Below are 25964 nucleotides of genomic sequence, written 5' to 3'. Positions count from 1 at the left end.
CCAGCTAGACAGTGCCCCAGTTACAGTATGCCCAGCTAGACAGCACCCCAGTTACAGTATGCCCAGCTAGACAGTGCCCCAGTTACAGTATGCCCAGCTAGACAGTGCCCCAGGAACAGATGACAGGCTGGCATCAATATTCAGATCACCAGAGACACTTCTTCAGTGGTAGGCTAAAGGTGACAGTTTAAAAAAGACTTTTCTTTGATATGTTTTGAATGTTTTAAATCAAATGCCACCACTTTCCTTCTGCCCTTTTCCGTGTTAAACGACCCTTTCCTTCTGCGCTTTTCCCTGTGTGAAACAACCCTTTCCTTCTGCCCTTTTCCCTGTGAAACAACCCTTTCCTTCTGCCCTTTTCCCTGTGTGAAACAACCCTTTCCTTCTGCGCTTTTCCCTGTGTGAAACAACCCTTTCCTTCTGCCCTTTTCCCTGTGTGAAACAACCCTTTCCTTCTGCCCTTTTCCCTGTGTGAAACAACCCTTTCCTTCTGCCCTTTTCCCTGTGTGAAACAACCCTTTCCTTCTGCGCTTTTCCGTGTGACACGGCCTGTCCTACATGTCTTAATGGTCTTGGGTGAGCTATATTGGGCCTTCTTTTTAAAGCCCAAAGCCCAGTCTTGACCCTGACCCACAGCTTTGCATAACATTCTTAAATCTGTTGACATACAGGTGTGTGTGTATTAGTGGAGAGTATACACTGAGTGTACAAAACATTAAGAACACCTTCCAAATATTGAGTTGCACCTCCTTTTATCCTCAGAACAGCCTCAATTTGTTATGGGGCATGAACTCTACAAAGGTGCCTAATGCGTTGCACAGGTATGCTGGACCACGTTGACTCCACCGCTTCCCACAGTTGTGTCAAGTTGGCTGGATGTCCATGCTTGATACACAAGGGAAACTGTTGAGCATGAAAAACCCAGCAGCGTTGCAGTTCTTGGCACAAACAGGGGCACGTGGCACCTACCACCATACCTCGGTCAAAGGCACTTCAATCTTTTATCTTGACCATTCACCCTCTGAATGACACACATACACAATCCATGTCTCAAGGCTTAAAAATCCTTCTTCGACCTGTCTCCTTCCCCTTCATCTACACTGATTGAAGTGGATTTAGCAAGTGACATCAATAAGGGATCATAGCTTTCACCTGGTCAGTCTATGTCATGAAAAGAACAGGTTTTCTTAATGTTTTGTATACTCACTGTATAGATATGCTATATTAAAGCAGGTTGTAGATTAGGCTATAGGGGCTCGCTCGGTCTCTCCCACATGTTCCAAAGGTCAGCTTTATTTAACCATGTGACATCCGTCATACTGTTAGACATTACATCGTTGGTTAGCAGGTTTTAGTTTAAAACCGTAGACGCACAACAAACCCTGGAACAGATCCATTCAACTCCTCCCTCTGTGTCACAAATGGCATCCTTTCCCCTTTATAGTGCACTACTTAAGGGATAGGGTTCAACCCATAGGGCTATGGTCAAATGAAGAGCACTATATAGGGGATAGGGTGCCATTTGGGATGTAAATTAGGTATACTTGTGACATGTTGCTATTAGCAACAACTCCACTGATGTACAGTCCATGTCTGATCAGATCTTTAGAGTTAGAGCAGGAAACGTACTTAGAGGCTACTTGTCCCCTTCATAAGCAATACTTAAGGGCCTATGTCATCCCTGTGGAGGATCCATAGCCCAATCCCAGATCAACAGGTCTGTAATGATTGGATAGTTTCAAATACCTGCTGGAAGGCTGTGGGGGTTGTTGTGATTGGGTCGGTACATGTCATATTGGAATAGAATCAAGATGATGCATGTACCTATGAAGCCCACATGCACCGCTTATGAAGCCCTCATGCACTGCTTATGAAGGTGCTATGTACTGCTGGTGAAGGTGCTATGCACTGCTTATGTTGCCACCAACGATAATAAAATCATCCTCTCAGTCTTTTGTCAATATCAATATTTACAAACTCGTGATCTGTTAAATAATGTCAATAATAACAACACAGTAAAACCAAAAACAGACTAAATACAAACATCAGCCGCTCAGTAAAAAGCATTTCATGAAAATCTGAGAAACAAAATAAAAATTCATCCCCAGTCTATGATTCTGACAAACACAAAGTCAAATACATCAGATTCCTTCAATCCCAGTCCTGGAAACCCACAGACTGTGCAGGGTTTTGTGCCAGCCTAACACACCTCAATCAACTTATCAAAAGGGCTTGATGATTGGATGATTGATGGAATCAGGTGCTGAGATGGAACCAGGATTAAAGAAAAGTGAAATAAACAATATCTTGATATACATTCAAACATATGAATCATCTATATTGACAAGAACAGAACAGAAGATATGGAGATGCTAATCAAATGATGAAGATTGATTGAACAGTGGACCTGTCACTATCCTGACCAGGGTTCTGATAACTTCCCCCAAATACCCACATAGATGCTGCTTTCACTGGGGGTGGGTCAGTCTATCAGTGGGGGTGTCCGTTCTCTGGACCAGGGGTGAGACAGTCAGAACCTGTCAGGGCCACGGTGGGTGTCTGTTCTCTGGTCCAGGGGTGAGACAGTGAGAACCTGTCAGGGCCACGGTGGGTGTCTGTTCTCTGGTCCAGGGGTGAGACAGTCAGAACCTGTCAGGGCCACGGTGGGTGTCTGTTCTCTGGTCCAGGGGTGAGACAGTCAGAACCTGTCAGGGCCACGGTGGGTGTCTGTTCTCTGGTCCAGGGGTGAGACAGTCAGAACCTGTCAGGGCCACGGTGGGGGTGTCTGTTCTCTGGTCCAGGGGTGAGACAGTCAGAACCTGTCAGGGCCACGGTGGGTGTCTGTTCTCTGGTCCAGGGGTGAGACAGTCAGAACCTGTCAGGGCCACGGTGGGTGTCTGTTCTCTGGTCCAGGGGTGAGACAGTCAGAACCTGTCAGGGCCACGGTGGGGGTGTCTGTTCTCTGGTCCAGGGGTGAGACAGTCAGAACCTGTCAGGGCCACGGTGGGTGTCTGTTCTCTGGTCCAGGGGTGAGACAGTCAGAACCTGTCAGGGCCACGGTGGGTGTCTGTTCTCTGGTCCAGGGGTGAGACAGTCAGAACCTGTCAGGGCCACGGTGGGTGTCTGTTCTCTGGTCCAGGGGTGAGACAGTCAGAACCTGTCAGGGCCACGGTGGGTGTCTGTTCTCTGGTCCAGGGGTGAGACAGTCAGAACCTGTCAGGGCCACGGTGGGTGTCTGTTCTCTGGTCCAGGGGTGAGACAGTCAGAACCTGTCAGGGCCACGGTGGGTGTCCGTTCTCTGGTCCAGGGGTGAGACAGTCAGAACCTGTCAGGGCCACGGTGGGTGTCTGTTCTCTGGTCCAGGGGTGAGACAGTCAGAACCTGTCAGGGCCACGGTGGGGGTGTCTGTTCTCTGGTCCAGGGGTGAGACAATTAAAATAGACTAATTAATCAGTTGAATCAGCTGTTCTTTATTGATAACTAGAATTAAATCAACTATATAAAAAAATGATTAGTTGAAACAGGTGTTTTACTGCAGGGCCAGAGCAAAAGCCTGCACCCATACCAGCTCCTTCAGAGGAAGGTTGGATAACCCCTGTTCGACAGACGTCTCAAACTGCATCTCCAATTGGAAGAAACACACAACAGCCAAAACACGCATCAAAATACAGCCAAAGTAGTCCAACAGAACAGAAGTACCACTTAAATAGACAGAGGCTGCGTAGTGTAGTGCACTACATCAGGAACAGGGTTCCAAACCACACCCTGTGTAGTGCACTACATCAAGAACAGGGTTCCAAACCACACCCTGTGTAGTGCACTACATCAGGAACAGGGTTGCAAACCACACCCTGTGTAGTGCACTACATCAGGAACAGGGTTGCAAACCACACCCTGTGTAGTGCACTACATCAGGAACAGGGTTCCAAACCACACCCTGTGTAGTGCACTACATCAGGAATAGGGTGCCAGTTGGGACACATTAAAACAGAACAAGATACTCTGAATATAAAATATACCAATCACACATCTGGAAAATGATCATCTTTGGAGTCTCGCTTCCTCCGTTCTCCAGAGAGAAGAAAAGGAGAGGGAAAGGGAGTGAGAGAGAGAGAGAGAGAGATCATTAGAGGTCCATTCTATCCCAGACCAGACCATTCCATTCATCCATCGATGAGGGGGGGGTGGAAGAGTTCTCCCTGGAATGAACCATTATGACACCAGGCAGGGGTGCAGAGCCTCCAGAAAGTCTCCAGATAAATGAGAGAGAGAAGGTCCAACGACAACTAAAGTCTGTCATCCTTTGTCTTGTTGCATAGCGAGGCAGTGGTTGCTTTAGTAACAGCCACCCAGTTTCAGATCGAGGAGTGGTTTTTTTTGGGGGGGGGGGGGGGGGGGGGGGGAGTGGTGAAGGAGGAGTGTTTTTTTTTGGGGGGGGGGGGGGGGGGGGGGGTAAAGGGTGTGCCTTGGTCCGTTTCAGTCCCCGTTTCTCTCCAACGCTGAGGGGTTATATGGGTGTTTAGAACACCCCCCTCTTGCCAAACACACACACTCTCACAAGGTAGACTATTTCTGGCGCTCTCGACCATTAGATGTCTTCTTGACTTTAGAGATGCCCTCCAACATGCCGGACTCCGTCACCCTGCAGAGAGAAGAGGGAGAAAGAGAGGGTTAGTTTAATACTGAACACATCACATGTTTAAACATCCCCAGATGCTACCTCACAAAAAAACAACACTGTCTCTTACACTTCATCCATCTCCACGTCCTCCTCATCCAGGGGCAGCTGGAGGTAGGGGTTGTTGGAAGCCGGGCGGAACTTATACCCCGTCAACACAAAGAAGATCAGAGTAGACACCTCCACTAGGAACTACAGGAGGGAGGGGTAAAGAGGGAAAATAAAACATGCAGACAATCTCGAAAAACAATGAAGAAATGGCTATCGTCAGTGTCAGAGTTTCACAGTGTGACATCATCAGAAGTGGACAGTGTCTCACCTCGTAACACCACTGCCACTGGAAAGGCACCGTCACCTTCAGCAGGATGGCTATGATCCTCGTGAAGTAGATATAACACACTATCTACAGATCGAGAGATGGAGGGAGGGATGGAGGAGGGAGAGAGGGAGGGAGAGAGAGAGGAGAGAGAGAGAAGGAGAGAGAGATTACCTATCCTGACATCTTTCAGAACTTTCACAGAAAAATAAGTTCGAATTCAAAATATCTACGAGGAAGAGAGACAGACAGACACAGGTCTCCTCACCATGACATAGTAATGTCTGAATAGCTTGAGCTTCTCCAGGTTCATGGCAGCTGAGGGAAACAAAGAGAGGCAGACAGTATTACTACAGGGGAACTACAGTATTACTACAGGGGAACTCAGCACCAACTACAAGGTTGAAACTATATTTGACTAAGCTATAGTTATTAACCACTGCTAATTGTCCATGAAATGTATCCCTCCCTGTAGATGGCTCACCTTTCCCATCAGTGCTGGAAGCCTCTTGTAGGTGACGAATAGACCTGCAAACACAAACACACACACACATTATCCTCTGATGGCCCGTCAGGGAGGAAGGAGCCCCCTTCTCAAACCCAACAGTAATATTCTCCAACAAGGCAGCTGCATTGTCTTTTACATAAAATTCATGTTAGAATGTTCTAGTCACCCAAGTTATAGACTGTTTTCTCTGCTAGCGCACAGCAAGCGGTACCGGAGCGCCAAGTCTAGGACCAAAAGGCTCCTCAACAGCTTCTACCCCCAAGCCATAAGACTGCTGAACAATTAATAAAATTGTCACCGGACAATTTACATCGACACCCCCCCCCTCCCTTTTGTAGACTGCTGCTACTCGCCTGTACCCCTACACACTGACTCGGTACCGGTGCCCCCTGTATATAGCCTCATTATTCTTATGTTACTTTTTATTTTAGTCTACTTGGTACATGTTTTCTTAACTCTTCTTGAACTGCACTGTTGGTTAACCTTTTAGGGCTAGGGGGCAGTATTGTCCCTTTCGGATGAAATACGTGCCCATATTAAACTGCCTCCTACTCAAACTCAGAAGCTAGGATATGCATATTATTAGTAGATTTGGATAGAAAACACTCTAAAGTTTCCAAAACTGTTTGAATGATGTCTGTGAGTATAACAGAACTCATATGGCAGGCAAAAACCTGAGAAGATTCCAAGCAAGAAATGAACATCTGGTTCCTGTAGTTCTCAAGTCCTTGCCTTTCTAACACACAGTGAGTTAGGACTCAAATAGCACTTCCTAAGGCTTCCACTAGATGTCAACAGTCTTAGAAAGTTGTTTGAGCCTTTTGCGGTAAACACAGACCGAAGGAGAACGCTGGTAAGCAGGTGCCCTGAAAATCCATTGAGTTCAAAGGGCGCGTTCATGTGAAGAAGTCCCTTGTGTTCTAAACCATTTTTCAAGGCAATGCAAACGTCCGGTTGGAATATTACTGAAGTTTCACGTTCTCAAGGCCCTAAAGATTGATGCTATACAACGTTTGACATGTTTGAACGAAAGTAAATATAACTTTTTCTTGACTTTCTGTCGTCACATTTCCCTCGCGTGCCTACATTTTGAGTAGCCTACAGAACGCGCGAACAACAAGGAGCTATTTGGACATAAATGATGAACTTTATCGAACAAAACAACATTTATTGTGGACCTGGGAAATCCTGGAAGTGCCTTCTGATCAAGATTGTTAAAGGTAAGTGAATATTTATAATGCTATTTATGCGTTTAGATGACTCCAAGATGGCCGGTGTCTATAATTGCCTGCTGTTTTTTTCTGAGCACAGTACTGATTATTGCAAAGCGTGCTCTCCCAGTAAAGTTATTTTGAAATCTGTCGATGCGATTGCATTCAAGAGATGATAATCTGTAAATCTTTGAATAACAGTTTAATATTTGATCAACGTTTCTAGTGAGTAATTTTGTAATTTGTTGTGCTGATTCACCGGAATTTTTGGAGGCAAAATATTTTCTGAACATCACCGCCATTGTAAAATGCTGTTTTTGGATATAAATATGAACTTGATAGAACAAAAAATGCATGTATTGTCTAACAATGTCCTAGGAGTGTCATCTGATGAAGATTGTCAAAGGTTAGTGCATAATTTTAGCTGGTTTTCTGCTTTTGGTAACGCCTGTCCTTGTATTGAAAATGGCTGTGTGTAATGTTTTGTCTATGTACTGTCCTAACAAAATCTAACTTTATGCTTTCGCCGTAAAGCCTTTTTGAAATCGGACGACGTGGTTAGATTAAGGAGATGTTTATCTTTCAAATGGTGTAAAATAGTTGTATGTTTGAGAAATTTCAATTATGACGTTGTTTTCAAATTTGGCGCTCTGATATTTCACTGGCTGTTGATAGTGTGTACCGTGGGTGGGACGCTAGCGTCCCAAGTAGCCCATAGAAGTTAAGGGCTTCTAAGTAAGCATTTCACGGTAAGGTCTACACTTGTTGTATTCGGCGCATGTGACAAATACATTTTGCTCTGATCTAAGTAGTTGTCTATGGGAAAGCAGATGAAACACTTCAGCATCTGAATCCTGAGTCGACACGCCACCCGAATCACTACGCCACCCGAATCCTGAGTCACTACGCCACCCGAATCCTGAGTCACTACGCCACCTGCTTGACATACGCCACTCTGAGTCGACTTCCCCATCGGCTTTAAACAGGGCATCCAGCTTACACCCAGGAGGCAGCCCGGAGCAAACTTCACAGCCAGCTGAAACTAACATTAAACCCTAATACTGACCATACAACAGGGAAGAGGATGAGGTCAACCAGGAACAACACCTCCTCCTGACAGTACACTGACCATATAACAGGGAAGAGGATGAGGTCAACCAGGAACAACACCACCTCCTAACAGTATACTGACCATATAACAGGGAAGAGGATGAGGTCAACCAGGAACAACACCACCTCCTAACAGTATACTGACCATATAACAGGGAAGAGGATAGCTCCACAGCAGATGAGGTCAACCAGGAACAGAACCTCCTTCCACAGGGCGTACTCACTAGAGCCCTCCTCTGTAGACTCTATTATGATGTAGGCTACATTGGCCAGAACCTGGGAGAGGGGGGGGGGGGAGAGAGAGAGAGTGAGAGTCAAACTGGTGGAAGTTTGCCAGAGATTAAGAAGAAAACATCACTAAATCTATCTCTGTCAGATCATTGGTTAACGAGACGACTGTCACTTCCGCACACCCCGCCCCCAGGTGTACATGTAGAGGGATGATGATATAACCCCCCCCCACAGGAGGACATGTAGAGGGATGATGAGATGTTCTTGTCTATTGATGTTCTGTATCACGTTTCAAGTTGTGTGTGGACCCCATTAAGAGTAGCTACTGCTTTTGCTCCAGCTAATGGGGATCCTAATAAAATACCAACCCCCCCCCCAGGTGTACCTGTAGAGGGATGACGATATAACCCCCCCCCCCCCCCCCCCAGGTGTACCTGTAGAGGGATGACGATATAACCCCCCCAGGTGTACCTGTAGAGGGATGACGATATAACCCCCCCCCCCCCCCCCAGGTGTACCTGCAGAGGGATGACGATATAACCCCCCCCCCCCCCCAGGTGTACCTGCAGAGGGATGACGATATAACCCCCCCCCCAGGTGTACCTGCAGAGGGAAGACGATATAACCCCCCCCCCCAGGTGTACCTGTAGAGGGATGACGATATAACCCCCCCCCAGGTGTACCTGCAGAGGGATGACGATATAACACCCCCCCCCCCCCCCCCAGGTGTACCTGCAGAGGGAAGACGATATAACCCCCCCCCCCCTAGGTGTACCTGTAGAGGGATGACGATATAACCCCCCACCCCCCCAGGTGTACCTGTAGAGGGATGACAATATAACCCCCCCCCCCCAGGTGTACCTGTAGAGGGATGACGATATAACCCCCCCCCCAGGTGTACCTGTAGAGGGATGAAGATATAACACCCCCCCCCCCCCCCAGGTGTACCTGTAGAGGGATGACGATATAACCCCCCCCCCCCAGGTGTACCTGTAGAGGGATGACGATATAACCCCCCCCCCCCCCCCAGGTGTACCTGTAGAGGGATGACGATATAACCCCCCCCCCCCCCCCCCCAGGTGTACCTGTAGAGGGATGACGATATAACCCCCCCCCCCCCCCCCAGGTGTACCTGTAGAGGGATGACGATATAACCCCCCCCCCCCCCAGGTGTACCTGTAGAGGGATGACGATATAACCCCCCCCCCAGGTGTACCTGTAGAGGGATGACGATATAACCCCCCCCCCCAGGTGTACCTGTAGAGGGATGACGATATAACCCCCCCCCCCCCCAGGTGTACCTGTAGAGGGATGACGATATAACCCCCCCCCCCCCCCAGGTGTACCTGTAGAGGGATGACGATATAACCCCCCCCCCCCCCCCCCAGGTGTACCTGTAGAGGGATGACGATATAACACCCCCCCCCCCCAGGTGTACCTGTAGAGGGATGACGATATAATCCCCCCCCCAGGTGTACCTGTAGAGGGATGACGATATAATCCCCCCCCAGGTGTACCTGTAGAGGGATGACGATATAACCCCCCCCCCCCCCAGGTGTACCTGTAGAGGGATGACGATATAACACCCCCCCCCCCAGGTGTACCTGTAGAGGGATGACGATATAACACCCCCCCCCAGGTGTACCTGTAGAGGGATGACGATATAACACCCCCCCCCCCCCCCCCCAGGTGTACCTGTAGAGGGATGACGATATAACCCCCCCCCCCCCAGGTGTACCTGTAGAGGGATGACGATATAACCCCCCCCCCCCCCCCCCCCCCAGGTGTACCTGTAGAGGGATGACGATATAACCCCCCCCCCCCCCAGGTGTACCTGTAGAGGGATGACGATATAACCCCCCCCCCCCAGGTGTACCTGTAGAGGGATGACGATATAACCCACCCCCAGGTGTACCTGTAGAGGGATGACGATATAACCCCCCCCCCCCCCCAGGTGTACCTGTAGAGGGATGACGATATAACCCCCCCCCCCCCCAGGTGTACCTGTAGAGGGATGACGATATAACCCCCCCCCCCCCCCAGGTGTACCTGTAGAGGGATGACGATATAACCCCCCCCCCCCCCCCAGGTGTACCTGTAGAGGGATGACGATATAACCCCCCCCCCCCAGGTGTACCTGTAGAGGGATGACGATATAACCCCCCCCCCAGGTGTACCTGTAGAGGGATGACGATATAACCCCCCCCCCAGGTGTACCTGTAGAGGGATGACGATATAACACCCCCCCCCCCCCAGGTGTACCTGTAGAGGGATGACGATATAATCCCCCCCCAGGTGTACCTGTAGAGGGATGACGATATAATCCCCCCCCAGGTGTACCTGTAGAGGGATGACGATATAACCCCCCCCCCCCCAGGTGTACCTGTAGAGGGATGACGATATAACACCCCCCCCCCCAGGTGTACCTGTAGAGGGATGACGATATAACACCCCCCCCCCAGGTGTACCTGTAGAGGGATGACGATATAACACCCCCCCCCCCCCCCCCCAGGTGTACCTGTAGAGGGATGACGATATAACCCCCCCCCCCCCAGGTGTACCTGTAGAGGGATGACGATATAACCCCCCCCCCCCCCCCCCCCCCAGGTGTACCTGTAGAGGGATGACGATATAACCCCCCCCCCCCCAGGTGTACCTGTAGAGGGATGACGATATAACCCCCCCCCCCAGGTGTACCTGTAGAGGGATGACGATATAACCCACCCCCAGGTGTACCTGTAGAGGGATGACGATATAACCCCCCCCCCCCCAGGTGTACCTGTAGAGGGATGACGATATAACCCCCCCCCCCCCCAGGTGTACCTGTAGAGGGATGACGATATAACCCCCCCCCCCCCCCAGGTGTACCTGTAGAGGGATGACGATATAACCCCCCCCCCCCCCCAGGTGTACCTGTAGAGGGATGACGATATAACCCCCCCCCCCAGGTGTACCTGTAGAGGGATGACGATATAACCCCCCCCCCAGGTGTACCTGTAGAGGGATGACGATATAACCCCCCCCCCAGGTGTACCTGTAGAGGGATGACGATATAACACCCCCCCCCCCCCAGGTGTACATGTAGAGGGATGACGATATAATCCCCCCCCAGGTGTACCTGTAGAGGGATGACGATATAATCCCCCCCCAGGTGTACCTGTAGAGGGATGACGATATAACCCCCCCCCCCCCAGGTGTACCTGTAGAGGGATGACGATATAACACCCCCCCCCCAGGTGTACCTGTAGAGGGATGACGATATAACACCCCCCCCCCAGGTGTACCTGTAGAGGGATGACGATATAACAACCCCCCCCCCCCCCCCCCAGGTGTACCTGTAGAGGGATGACGATATAACCCCCCCCCCCCAGGTGTACCTGTAGAGGGATGACGATATAACCCCCCCCCCCCCCCCCCCCCCAGGTGTACCTGTAGAGGGATGACGATATAACCCCCCCCCCCCCAGGTGTACCTGTAGAGGGATGACGATATAACCCCCCCCCCCAGGTGTACCTGTAGAGGGATGACGATATAACCCACCCCCAGGTGTACCTGTAGAGGGATGACGATATAACCCCCCCCCCCCCCCAGGTGTACCTGTAGAGGGATGACGATATAACCCCCCCCCCCAGGTGTACCTGTAGAGGGATGACAATATTAACCCCCCCCCCCCCCCAGGTGTACCTGTAGAGGGATGACGATATAAACCCCCCCCCCCCCCCCCCCCGGTGTACCTGTAGAGGGATGACGATATAACCCCCCCCCCCTCCCCCAGGTGTACCTGTAGAGGGATGACGATATAACTCCCCCAGGTGTACCTGTAGAGGGATGACGATAGAACCCCCCCCCCCGGTGTACCTGTAGAGGGATGACGATAGAACCCCCCCCCCCGGTGTACCTGTAGAGGGATGACGATATAACCCCCCCACGGGTGTACCTGTAGAGGGATGACGATATAACCCCCCCCCCCAGGTGTACCTGTAGAGGGATGACGATATAACCCCCCCCCCCCCCCCCCGGTGTACCTGTAGAGGGATGACGATAGAACCCCCCCCCAGGTGTACCTGTAGAGGGATGACGATATAACCCCCCCCCTCCCCCAGGTGTACCTGTAGAGGGATGACGATATAACCCCCCCAGGTGTACCTGTAGAGGGATGACGATATAACCCCCCACGGGTGTACCTGTAGAGGGATGACGATATAACCCCCCCCCCCAGGTGTACCTGTAGAGGGATGACGATATAACCCCCCCAGGTGTACCTGTAGAGGGATGACGATATAACCCCCCCAGGTGTACCTGTAGAGGGATGACGATATAACCCCCCCAGGTGTACCTGTAGAGGGATGACGATATAACCCCCCCCCCAGGTGTACCTGTAGAGGGATGACGATATAACCCCCCCCCCAGGTGTACCTGTAGAGGGATGACGATATAACCCCCCCCCAGGTGTACCTGTAGAGGGATGACGATATAAGCCCCCCCCAGGTGTACCTGTAGAGGGATGACGATATAACCCCCCCCCCCCCCCAGGTGTACCTGTAGAGGGATGACGATATAACCCCCCCCAGGTGTACCTGTAGAGGGATGACGATATAACCCCCCCAGGTGTACCTGTAGAGGGATGACGATATAAGCCCCCCCAGGTGTACCTGTAGAGGGATGACGATATAACCCCCCCCCCAGGTGTACCTGTAGAGGGATGACGATATAAGCCCCCCCCAGGTGTACCTGTAGAGGGATGACGATATAACCCCCCCCCCCCCCCAGGTGTACCTGTAGAGGGATGACGATATAACCCCCCCAGGTGTACCTGTAGAGGGATGACGATATAAGCCCCCCCCAGGTGTACCTGTAGAGGGATGACGATATAACCCCCCCCCCCCCCCCAGGTGTACCTGTAGAGGGATGACGATATAACCCCCCCCGGTGTACCTGTAGAGGGATGACGATATAACCCCCCCCTCCCCCAGGTGTACCTGTAGAGGGATGACGATATAACTCCCCCAGGTGTACCTGTAGAGGGATGACGATATAACTCCCCCAGGTGTACCTGTAGAGGGATGACGATATAACCCCCCCAGGTGTACCTGTAGAGGGATGACGATATAACCCCCCACGGGTGTACCTGTAGAGGGATGACGATATAACCCCCCCCCCCCGGTGTACCTGTAGAGGGATGACGATATAACCCCCCCCTCCCCCAGGTGTACCTGTAGAGGGATGACGATATAACCCCCCCAGGTGTACCTGTAGAGGGATGACGATATAACCCCCCCAGGTGTACCTGTAGAGGGATGACGATATAATCCCCCCCCCCAGGTGTACCTGTAGAGGGATGACGATATAATCCCCCCCCCCAGGTGTACCTGTAGAGGGATGACGATATAACCCCCCCCCCCCAGGTGTACCTGTAGAGGGATGACGATATAACCCCCCCAGGTGTACCTGTAGAGGGATGACGATATAAGCCCCCCCAGGTGTACCTGTAGAGGGATGACGATATAAGCCCCCCCAGGTGTACCTGTAGAGGGATGACGATATAACCCCCCCCCCCCCCCCAGGTGTACCTGTAGAGGGATGACGATATAACCCCCCCAGGTGTACCTGTAGAGGGATGATGATATAACCCCCCCAGGTGTACCTGTAGAGGGATGACGATATAACCCCCCACCCCCCCAGGTGTACCTGTAGAGGGATGACGATATAAGCCCCCACCCCCAGGTGTACCTGTGGAGGGATGACGATATAACCCCCCCCCCCCCCCAGGTGTACCTGTAGAGGGATGACGATATAACCCCCCCAGGTGTACCTGTAGAGGGATGACGATATAACCCCCCCAGGTGTACCTGTAGAGGGATGACGATATAACCCCCCCAGGTGTACCTGTAGAGGGATGACGATATAACCCCCCCAGGTGTACCTGTAGAGGGATGACGATATAACCCCCCCCCCCCCCCAGGTGTACCTGTAGAGGGATGACGATATAACCCCCCCCCCCAGGTGTACCTGTAGAGGGATGACGATATAACCCCCCCCCCCAGGTGTACCTGTAGAGGGATGACGATATAACCCCCCCAGGTGTACCTGTAGAGGGATGACGATATAACCCCCCCAGGTGTACCTGTAGAGGGATGACGATATAACCCCCCCAGGTGTACCTGTAGAGGGATGACGATATAACCCCCCCCAGGTGTACCTGTAGAGGGATGACGATATAACCCCCCCCAGGTGTACCTGTAGAGGGATGACGATATAACCCCCCAGGTGTACCTGTAGAGGGATGACGATATAACCCCCCAGGTGTACCTGTAGTGGGATGATGATATAACCCCCCCCCCCAGGTGTACCTGTAGAGGGATGATGATATAACCCCCCAGGTGTACCTGTAGAGGGATGACGATCATGAAGATCTTCTTCTCCTTGTCTGACAGGATGTATTTAACGAAGGCCCAGCCAGTACCAATCAACGCCAGAGTGATGAACAGCAGAGCCCCCTTCAACCTGCACGCAACACGTTATTACGCACAACACACACGTTATTACGCACAACACACACGTTACTACGCACAACACACACGTTACTACGCACAACACACACGTTACTACGCACAACACACACGTTACTACGCACAGCACACACGTTACTACGCACAGCACACACGTTACTACGCACAACACACACAAACAAACGTAACAGACACACACACACATCAAAACGTACACACTGATCAGAAACATACACATCAAAACTGCTTTACTCATTTCATATGTATATACTGTATTTCAGTCAATGCCACTCCGACATTGCTCGTCCTAATATTTCAAAATGCCATTACTTTTAGATGTGTATATTGTTGTGTATTGTTAGATACTACTGCACTGTTGGAGCTAGGAACACAAGCATTTCACTACACCTGCAATAACTTCTGCTGAACATGTGTATGTGACCGATAAAATGTGATATTATACATACACTATGACACACACCCATTTTATATACACAGATGTATCATCCCCCCCTCCAGAAATATCACCCAGAATGAAATAGAAGTCAGACTGACAGGTGAGTAATGTAGTACATGACAGCCCATCCTTCTATGGGGTGTCCCTCTGTGTTGATGAAGTGGTAGTTGATCTGAGAGAGAGGAGAGAAAGATCAACATTTTATAGGATATTCCATTTTACATCAAAAGGCAATTATAATTTAGTGGGGTCGGTTAGGTGGAGGATGTATGTGGAGGTCCGTGTGTGTGGGTTGCTCTGTGGGTTGCGCTCTGTGTGTGTGGAGGTCAGTATGTATGTGTGTGTCTACATGTGTGTCTGTTGTACTCACACTGTGAAAGACCAGGGAGATGGACTTGGTGAAGGCCAGAGCTGCCATCAGCCAGTGGATCTTAAACACACTGTACCTACAGGAGAGGAGAAAGGAGTGGAAGAGAGGACGAGAGAGACAGGAGAAGATAGAGGAGAAGAGGGAGCGAGGAAGAGAGAGGATAGCAGAGGAAGAGAGAACCAGAGAGAGAAGAGAGAGGATAGCAGAGGAAGAGAGATCAAGAGAGATCAAGAGAGGAGAGAATAGCCGAGGATCAGATGGGTTATAAACTGTTTACTGGGAGCGTTCCTATGTGTACCGGTGCTTCATCAGTGTGTAGACCCAGAACAATGTCTGCTACACGGTTTCCGGCTGATAAAATGTATTAATTAATATCCCATCAAAATAAAATTGTAGCCGGCCAAATTGTCCAGGGCTGCCCATCGTACACCCTGCAGCACCATACCCTTCTCTCACTGCCTTATGAGCTGCTGAGAGACCGAGACAGAGACTAGGCTACTGTTGATTGTGCAGATAGAGGCCTCTTTCATTGCAGTAAAACGAACAGTAGAGACTAGGCCTATAGAGAACAGCCTACAAGAAGAGTAGATACTAGGCCTATAGAGAACAGCCTACAAGAAGAGCAGATACTAGGCCTATAGAGAACAGCCTAGGAGAAGAGCAGATACTAGGCCTATAGAGAACAGCCTAGGAGAAGAGTAGATACTAGGCCTATAGAGAACAGCCTAGAAGAGTAGACACTAGGCCTATAGAGAACAGACTAGGAGAATAGACACTAGACCTATAGAGAACAGACTAGGAGAAGAGTAGGCCTATAGAGAACAGCCTAGGAGAAGCATAGGCCTATAGAGAACAGCCTACAAGAAGAGTAGATATTAGGCCTATAGAGAACAGCCTACAAGAAGAGTAGATACTAGGCCTATAGAGAACAGCCTACAAGAGTAGAGAGTAGGCCTAGAGTGAACAGCCTAGGAGAAGAGTAGATACTAGGCCTAGAGTGAACAGCCTACAAGAAGAGTAGCGAGTAGGTCTTTTGAGAACAGCCTTCATGGGTAATGTACTCCACATAAATAAGTTTACTATGCAACTCGCTCTTCAGGTAGGATGTAATCTTGAAAATTGAATGTATTTTTTTCATATTTATAATTTGTTTCATCATTAGTGTTACTACTGTAGGCCTATTATACATTTATTATTTATGTTGTAAAATCAATATCATTAGTGTTAATACTGTAGGCCTATTATATATTTATTATTATTTATGTTGTAAAATAAATATCATTAGCCTATTGCTCCTATTTGTTGGATACAGTAGACACTAGCCTTTCTTGGTAATTGCTGCAATATAGCCTGTTTCAAACTTTTGTGAAGGTTTAAACCATTTTTGCAAGCGTTTTGTTTCATTCTTTTGAGCCATTTTCTTTGGCCAAATTAAGTTCCAACTAATGTTGTGTTTGCCACAATATAATAATCCTGTTCGTATTTTCCCTATAAAACAATGGCTTGACTTTTGATATTACCCTAATAAAGTTTACAACTTTTGAAAAAGGTTTGTTGTTGCTACTAGCCTCCTATACTGCAGGCCTATGATATGAGGGCGGCGTGGGAGGCCTATGATATGAAGGCGGCGTGGGAGGCCTATGATATGAAGGCGGCGTGGGAGGCCTATGATATGAAGGCGGCGTGGGAGGCCTATGATATGAAGGCGGCGTGCGAGGCCTATGATATGAAGGCGGCGTGCGAGGCCTATGATATGAAGGCGGCGTGCGAGGCCTATGATATGAAGGCGGCGTGGGAGGCCTATGATATGAAGGCGGCGTGCGAGGCCTATGATATGAAGGCGGCGTGCGAGGCCTATGATATGAAGGCGGCGTGCGAGGCCTATGATATGAAGGCGGCGTGCGAGGCCTATGATATGAAGGCGGCGTGCGAGGCCTATGATATGAAGGCAGTGTGCACCAGTGCTCCAGACTGACAGTTGTACTTGAGGTGAGGAAGAATGTTTTAGTAACCAAAGTTACTCCTATAATTTAACAATATAATACTGATCATAATAAAAAAAATGTATATACTCTGACCGAAGATTAACGAATTAGCCTTCTCCTGTACACCTATATGTAATAATAAATCATAATAGTGTTTCTTCTGTACACCTATATGTAATAATAAATCATAATAGTTTGTGGGGTGGTTGTATTTACTTGTGGGCATTTCTTGTACAAGAGTGTAATGGCAATGTGTTTCTTCATATCGACTCCCCCCCCCGACACACCCACAGGGGTGTGGTCTCCCTGGTCACGGCCAGGGAGACCATTGTCCAGCACCCCTGGAGCAAATGGGGATAAGTGCTTTGCTTAAGGGCACAGCGACAGATTTTTAACGTTGTCGGTTGTGGGATTCAAACAAGCAACCTTTCGGTAAGTGGCCAAAACGCACTAACCTTGAAGCTACCTGCCGCCCCCGTTTAGCAGACACAGTAGCCTATCTGACAAGGATAAAGAAATGCATGTCGGTGTCGTAGCATGCCGCCGTGTGTGTGTGTGTGTACCTGTGCTTCAGCAGTGTGTAAACCCAAACCATGGCTATAATGAAGAAAACTCCAGCCATGAAGATGTATAGACGAGGGAGAGGGATCTCTGCTGCTGACAGGTAACCTCCTGGGTTCTTCTCCGTCACCTCCACCTGGACACACACACACACACACACACACACACACACACACACACACACACACACACACACACACACACACACACACACACACACGTAATCAGAAAATGCTAAGAAATGTAAACACTAACAAGGTAATACAGAACACCACTCACGTTGAGAGTGTAGGGGCGGTTGGTGCCTGGCAGAATGTTCTCACAGTAGTGGAAGTTGAGGTTGTACAGGCCCTCATCCAACTGGCCAATCACCATGTGGAACTGTGGAGAGGGAGGGACCACGGTCAGCTGTCACTCAAATAAACACCCAGCAGTGTGAAGGTTGAACAATGTGTGGAAGACTAAAAGCTGTGGAAAGGTTGGAGAATTATTTGACAATGTCTGTAAAAAGGTTGTTTTAAGGTTTTGCGGAAGATGTTTGAAGGCATTTAAACATTGTGTAAAGGTTGTGTAAAGGTTAGTGGACTCACGCTGAAGCTGTAGGAGCCGTTGATTTTCTGCACATCCAGAGTCAGCCCGTTGATCCGCCCCACCTGGAGAAGCATACAGTCAGAAGTTACACACATAGACACACACAGAGAGAGAGAGAGCGACACACACAGACAGACAGACAGACAGACAGAGAGAGAGAGAGAGAGAGAGAGAGAGAGAGAGACACACACACACACACACACACAGAGAGACACAGAGAGAGCGACATACACACAAAGAGAGAGAGCGCGAGAGAGACACACACAGAGACACACAGAGACACACCTGCTTGGTAGGTTTTTTTGTCTCAATTTTGTCCAAATGCGCCTTTACTTCTTCCTCCTTGGGTTCTGGCTTCTTTTCCTCCTTCGTCCCCTCCTCTTTCAGCACTGTATCTTTCTTATTTTCCTCCTTCGTCCCCTCCTCTTTCAGCACTGTATCTTTCTTATTTTCCTCCTTCGTCCCCTCCTCTTTCAGCACTGTATCTTTCTTATTTTCCTCCTTCGTCCCCTCCTCTTTCAGCACTGTATCTTTCTTATTTTCCTCCTTCGTCCCCTCCTCTTTCAGCACTGTATCTTTCTTTTCTTCCTCCACATTACTCTTCTGTACGGTCCTTTTCAAGTCCTCAGAGTCATTGAGAGCCGCTCTTCTTCTCCTGGAACCTGAACACACAGCCAATCAGAAGACAGCACATAATGATGATGGATGCAACGTGCATAAACTAACCTTGATACTCTGCAGTCAGGTTATATAATGACAACACTACAGGTTATATAAAACTACTCTGTAGTCAGGTTATAGAAAGACAACACTACTCTGTAGTCATGTTATATAATGACAACACTACAGGTTATATAATAACACTACTCTGTAGTCAGGTTATATAATGACAACACTACAGGTTATACAAAGACATTACTCTGTAGTCAGGTTATATAATGACAACACTACAGGTTATATAACACTACTCTGTAGTCAGGTTATAGAAAGACAACACTACTCTGTAGTCATGTTATATAATGACAACACTACAGGTTATATAATAACCCTACTCTGTAGTCAGGTTATATAATGACAACACTACAGGTTATACAAAGACACTACTCTGTAGTCAGGTTATAGAAAGACAACACTACAGGTTATATAATAACACTACTCTGTAGTCAGGTTATACAATGACAACACTACAGGTTATACAAATACATTACTCTGTAGTCAGGTTATATATAAAGACAACACTACAGGTTATATAATAACGCTACTCTGTAGTCAGGTTATATAATGACAACACTACAGGTTATATAATAACACTACTCTGTAGTCAGGTTATATAATGACAACACTACAGGTTATATAATAACGCTACTCTGTAGTCAGGTTATATAATGACAACACTACAGGTTATACAAAGACATTACTCTGTAGTCAGGTTATATAATGACAACACTACTCCGTAGTCAGGTTACATATAATGACAACACTACTCTGTAGTCAGGTTATATACACTGCTCAAAAAAATAAAGGAACACTTAAACAACACAATGTAACTCCAAGTCAATCACACTTCTGTGAAATCAAACTGTCCACTTAGGAAGCAACACTGATTGACAACAAATTTCACATGCTGTTGTGCAAATGGAATAGACAACAGGTGGAAATGATAGGCAATTAGCAAGACACCCCCAATAAAGGAGTGGTTCTGCAGGTGGTAACCACAGACCACTTCTCAGTTCCTATGGTTCCTGGCTGATGTTTTGGTCACTTTTGAATGCTGGCGGTGCTTTCACTCTAGTGGTAGCATGAGACGGAGTCTACAACCCACAGAAGTGGCTCAGGTAGTGCAGCTCATCCAGGATGGCACATCAATGCGAGCTGTAGCAAGAAGGTTTGCTGTGTCTGTCAGCGTAGTGTCCAGAGCATGGAGGCGCTACCAGGAGACAGGCCAGTACATCAGGAGACGTGGAGGGCAACAACCCAGCAGCAGGACCGCTACCTCCAACTTTGTGCAAGGAGGAGCAAGAAGAGCACTGCCAGAGGCCTGCAAAATGACCTCCAGCAGGCCACAAATGTGCATGTGTCTGCTCAAACGGTCAGAAACAGACTCCATGAGGGTGGTATGAGGGCCCGACGTCCACAGGTGGGGGTTGTGCTTACAGCCCAAAGCCGTGCAGGACGTTTGGCATTTGCCAGAGAACACCAAGATTGGCAAATTCGCCACGGGTGCCCTGTGCTCTTCACAGATGAAAGCAGGTTCACACTGAGCACGTGACAGACGTGACAGAGTCTGGAGACGCCATGGAGAACGTTCTGCTGCCTGCAACATCCTCCAGCATGACCGGTTTGGCGGTGGGTCAGTCATGGTGTGGGGTGGCATTTCTTTGGGGGGCCGCACAGCCCTCCATGTGCTCGCCAGAGGTAGCCTGACTGCCATTAGGTACCGAGATGAGATCCTCAGACCCCTTGTGAGACCATATGCTGGTGCAGTTGGCCTTGGGTTCCTCCTAATGCAAGACAATGCTAGACCTCATGTGGCTGGAGTGTGTCAGCAGTTCCTGCAAGAGGAAGGCATTGATGCTATGGACTGGCCCGCCCATTCCCCAGACCTGAATCCAATTGAGCCCATCTGGGACATCATGTCTCGCTCCATCCACCAACGCCACGTTGCACCACAGACTGTCCAGGAGTTGGCGGATGCTTTAGTCCTGGTCTAGGAGGAGGATCCCTCAGGAGACCATCCGCCACCTCATCAGGAGCATGCCCAGGCGTTGTAGGGAGGTCATACAGGCACGTGGAGGCCACACACACTACTGAGCCTCATTTTGACTTGTTTTAAGGACATTACATCAAAGTTGGATCAGCCTGTAGTGTGGTTTTCCACTTTAATTTTGAGTGTGACTCCAAATCCAGAACTCCATGGGTTGATAAATTGGATTTCCATTGATTATTTTTGTGTTATTTTGTTGTCAGCACATTCAACTATGTAAAGAAAAAAGTATTTAATAAGATTATTTCATTCATTCAGATCTAGGATGTGTTATTTTAGTGTTCCCTTTATTTTTTGGAGCAGTGTATAAAGACAACACTGCAGGTTATATAAAGACAACACTACTCTGTGGTCAGGTTATATGACAACACTACAGGTTATATATAAAGACAACACTACTCTGTAGTCAGGTTACATATAAAGACAACACTACTCTGTAGTCAGGTTACATATAAAGACAACACTACTCTGAAGTACTTTTTGGGTTGGGGTCCCCCTGGAGTTCAGGCCTACCAGACAGCATACGAACACATCTTAAGTCTTTCCTTCAATCATTATTTATGGCAAAATGTGTAGAACAGCATGAAATTAACTCATGGATTCTTGAAAGTCGAGACAAACTGAATTTTTATAGTTGGGAAAAAATGCGTTACGTTACATTGAGAAATGTTATAAGGGAAAACATTTGCTTTGGGAATTTTCCTAATACTTTCAATATTATTCATTTCCATTTTGGTTCTATTCCTGGGAATACTCTTTTTTGGTGCAAAGGATCCCAATTTCAAACGCTCCCAATAAAATGTTTAAAATTCCAAAAACTTGCAATAATGAATATTAACTGACAAAATATTGTATGTAGTTTCTTGCAATAACCCTAAAGAATATTTCTCTCAAAACTGATTGCTAAAAGATTTGTCCAGAGATTTAGTCAACTCCATCAGATCAGTCTAAAATCTTAAATGAATCAGGAATGCGCAGGGGCAGCTATACCATAAGGACCCTGTTTTTAATGACCTCAGTTCATGTAGAGCAGCAAGACCACTCATGGTCTGTAAAGTTCATCATGTTCTGTACACTCAGTGTATATATATATATTTCAAATTCATATTAAGACAAATATTTGTGGGGAAAAAAGTTGAGATTGTCCCATCTTTCAAACAACAGTTCTCTCTGCACCATGGCAACAACCCCCCCATATACCTCCCTGTATTGAAGGGAGATATATAGTGCTGACCTGAGTCTTTAGTGAGTGTCTTGTCTGTCTTCAGCTGGGTCAAGACACTGTCCTGGTCTCCATAAGACTTCACATTGACTCTACAGAAGAGAGGAGAACACACAGTTAGTTTTTGACACACACATGTATTCACTAGGCACAAAAAACCCCAGCTGATCTCTCTCACACACACAGACAGAAAACCGTACCTGAGGATGTTGGTGTCAATGAGGAAGAGGAAGAGGGGCTCAACACTGCTTTGTTTGCTGAGCGGACACACCCCCGTTTCCTCCGCCTGGAGAACAAACATTACAACATTACTACACAACCTTTTACAACCTTACCACAACCTTTTAGAAACATTACATTAGGCCTATATGAATCCTACCTTTGAAGCACATCAAGAACAGCAGACCCTTTTCCTTTCTTCCTGTGCCAATCAAATTTGCCTAGACCTACCGTCAAGTTACCAGGTTGCTAGGTAACATGACTGAACAACATTGTTTGTTATCAAAACAATAATAAGCGACCCGGGGAAAAGTTTAAAACGCCCCGCGACATGGTTTGGGAAATTATATCAAAATCATCAGACTGGCGTGGCCTGTGTGCTCTTGGTTGTACCAGGGATTAAATGATAATCAACTTTGCTCACTCTGCTCCAATGTATCGAATGTACAAGTGTAAGAGCAGAAGACTGATCAGGGTCTGCATCCCCCACTCGCCATCATGGCTACAAACTGATGGAGGAATAGATGAGCAGGAAGAGCTGACGGAGAGAAGCAGGTGAGCGAGGTCAGGTAGGGGATGAGACCGGCGGATTACAGCTGCCAACCGTGATATGCGCATGAAAGTGAAGTGGACATTGTTGGACCGGCGCATATAAGAGACTAGTTGCTGTTGCTTAAAACATTTCACCAAATTTATAAAACACAACTTTATAATAATTTTATAACAGGACCCAGCGGCGTCTTTAGATCGTAGGGCAGAAAAAATGTTGGTAGTATCATATGAAACGGTACTAAAACAATGTATTACCTAGTATATGTACTGACAGTAAAACATAATGGGAGTTTCTCAATATGCATACTACCGTGCTCCACACTCACGCTCCAAGTGCATTCTCCGTGGACGTTCTTGTGAAAACGAGAGTGTGGAGAACACAAAAAACAAGTACATTTGAGCAGCACTTTCACTCCCCCTAGTGTATTACCTCACAGTTCACTGAACCTTCTTCCAGCCAGGACAATGGCAACAATAGACACCAAACAAGATATACACAAAGCAAACGTTTTACTTCGTAATTATCAGCTAGCTATATGTGAATTGTAATAATGTAGTTAAACAGATAGTTTAACAGGCAAAAATGACCTAAAACTAATGTTAAGCAAGGTAGATTCAATTCTCTGTGGGTAGCTAGCTAGCTAACAGTAGTAGCTAGCCAGTTAATGTTAGCCCTATTGAATTACTATGGGCTTGCGTTCTATGCTCACTACAGTGGGTATTGTGGGCCGGTAAATGTGCCAAAATGAACACATATATTTATTAACGTATCAAGACAAAATATTGTATTCAGGGAACATATGAGATGTGAATAGGCAACATTTGCTTCAGATCAAATCATTTTTATACTTTACTGTAGTTTTTTTCTTGAGTTGTTTCATATTTCTGTTCATACTTTCCATTGACGTGTGATATTTTGATATTTCAAAATATGAACAAAAATATGGAACAAACGGAGTACACACCTGAGAAGTGCCCTTCATGCTCCGTTTCACTTTGATTTGGACTCATGTTCCGACCCTCCAGTGCTCGGAGCACGGTAGATTGCATTTAGAGAAACACCCAATGTCTCACATAGTAGCCTATATCTCACCTCCGTATCTACTGATAGTAATACCTATACCATGGTATTGTTGAATAGTCGATTTTGATTGGCTGGCGGGGCGTTCCAGAGCGTGCATTCATTTCAGATAACGAGACAGTTGCAAAAGTGATTTGGTTTGATGAGATCTACTCACTGTGTAGGACAGCACTCCATTAACACGAGACTTGGAGAGACTGAATCCCACCTATATGGAGAGAGAAAACAATGATACAATTCACTAACTGGAGACAATACAGCCAGAGAGCAAGCTGTACACACGCCAGTTGTTCTTACAGGGTGCTTGCTGTTGTCCTCAGGCAGTCTCAGGGAGAGAACGTTGACGTCCAGAGTTCCGTTGGCAAAGAAACCGAAGGTGTTGAGATGAACCACAAATCTAGTGTCATTCTGAAAGAGAGGTGGAGGGAGACAGTGGGAGGGATGGGGGGAGAGAGTGGGGGAGGGATGGGGCAAGAAGGATGGGGGGGAGACGGGTTGGAGGAAGAGAGTTTGGGGGGGGGGGGGGGGGGGGGTTTGACGAGGTGAGAAAGGAGGAGGGAGAGAGGTGGCATTTGTTATCCAAGTATGACAAATATCAATGTGAAAAATTGATCATGAAAACACTGAAGTTGTAGATAGTGTATCTAGCTAACTTAGCTATCTGAATGCTTTAACATCTCAGCTGATGTAACGTTAGACAGCTAGCTAACTAACCTTTTCTAGTTGTTTAGCTGCAACGTTTCTATGACAGTCAAGTGTAAAAATCACAGACACATTAAAAGGTTGCCTAGTTAACAAGCTATTTAGTTGGCTGGCTAAGTGATTAGTAGTAGCTAGCAAACACGAGTTGCAGAAATCCCCTGACGTAGGCGCTATAAAAGCGCTACACGTTAGGTAGCTAGCTATGGCTGAAAAGGGCAAAACAAAGTTAGCTAGCGCGATGCATTTTGAAGAAGTTACATTTGTGAAACTTTGCTACCGCTATCTCAATTTCGCATGTTATTGGCTATAAGTACACACTACCTGAGAACACAGTGTATGAAGTAACGTTAAAGCAAGATTGGTGTTATTTTACCTTTAGGGCGAGTTTGTGTCTTCTTGCTTCGCAAAAGACCAGCACGAGAACAAAAACCGCTAAACCAACGCGCCCATGTCGTCCCATGGTAGCTAACAAGCTAGCTAGACGGCTGGTAATATGTTACACAACTAGAGTATACACCTATTCACTACAGAATAAATTATATTCCTTGATAACGAGTGAAAATAATCAATTTACCAAAACTATTTTGCTTCCCTAGTTCACACTTCCTGGTATCATTGCTACTTACACGTCACCAGAGTGACCCGTGACTACTCTGCTACGGTGCTCCCAGGCGGAGGGAGGGTGTAGGACAAGAGAAAACACTAGCTAAGGTTTAAACAGTCTTCTCTAAAGACTGAATATCGTTTCTCGAGAAATAACTACTGTTGTAAATGTTTGTTCTCAATGCATCAGTCAGGGTTAGACAAAAATAAGTCAGTCCAACCACTCACTGGATCCATACGATCACTTGGCCAATATGCCTTGTTCATTACTGTCCTGGTTAGTGATTACTGTCT

At 47.7% G+C, this 25964-nt stretch overlaps 1 protein-coding gene across 1 annotated transcript; it reads right to left on the bottom strand.

Annotated features, from left to right (window-relative positions):
• Nucleotides 1–4442: 4442 nt before the first annotated feature.
• On the bottom strand, nt 4443–25724 carry LOC106592812 (protein GPR108). The gene is made up of 18 exons (XM_082967261.1): nt 25441–25724; nt 24663–24773; nt 24523–24573; nt 22714–22799; nt 22526–22605; nt 18813–19189; nt 18527–18589; nt 18216–18317; nt 17939–18072; nt 15391–15466; nt 15119–15192; nt 14441–14558; nt 7969–8099; nt 5479–5522; nt 5263–5312; nt 4998–5081; nt 4749–4870; nt 4443–4642 (listed from the first exon to the last, which is right to left on the bottom strand). Exons 1-18 carry the CDS (start codon nt 25525–25527, stop codon nt 4567–4569), a joined length of 1866 nt encoding a protein of 621 aa, XP_082823387.1. The 5' UTR covers nt 25528–25724; the 3' UTR covers nt 4443–4566.
• Between the last annotated feature and the right edge of the window lie 240 nt (nt 25725–25964).

This window comes from Salmo salar, chromosome 02 (assembly GCF_965601325.2).
Source record: "Salmo salar chromosome 02, fSalSal1, whole genome shotgun sequence".
Classification (NCBI taxonomy): Eukaryota; Metazoa; Chordata; class Actinopteri; order Salmoniformes; family Salmonidae; genus Salmo; species Salmo salar.
The sequence above is the reverse complement of the archived record's forward strand: the minus strand, read 5'-3'. Positions and strand labels throughout refer to the sequence as shown.

What these genes read in the sequence shown, in the direction of transcription:
- LOC106592812 (XM_082967261.1), bottom strand. Translation starts at nt 25,527, where the DNA reads ATGGGACGACATGGGCGCGTTGGTTTAGCGGTTTTTGTTCTCGTGCTG. An exon ending in ATGGAGTGCTGTCCTACACA is followed by an intron (nt 22,800 to 24,522) that starts GTGAGTAGATCT and finishes TTTGTTCTCCAG; the next exon opens with GCGGAGGAAACGGGGGTGTG. An exon ending in CAAAAAAACCTACCAAGCAG is followed by an intron (nt 18,590 to 18,812) that starts GTGTGTCTCTGT and finishes ATGCTTCTCCAG; the next exon opens with GTGGGGCGGATCAACGGGCT.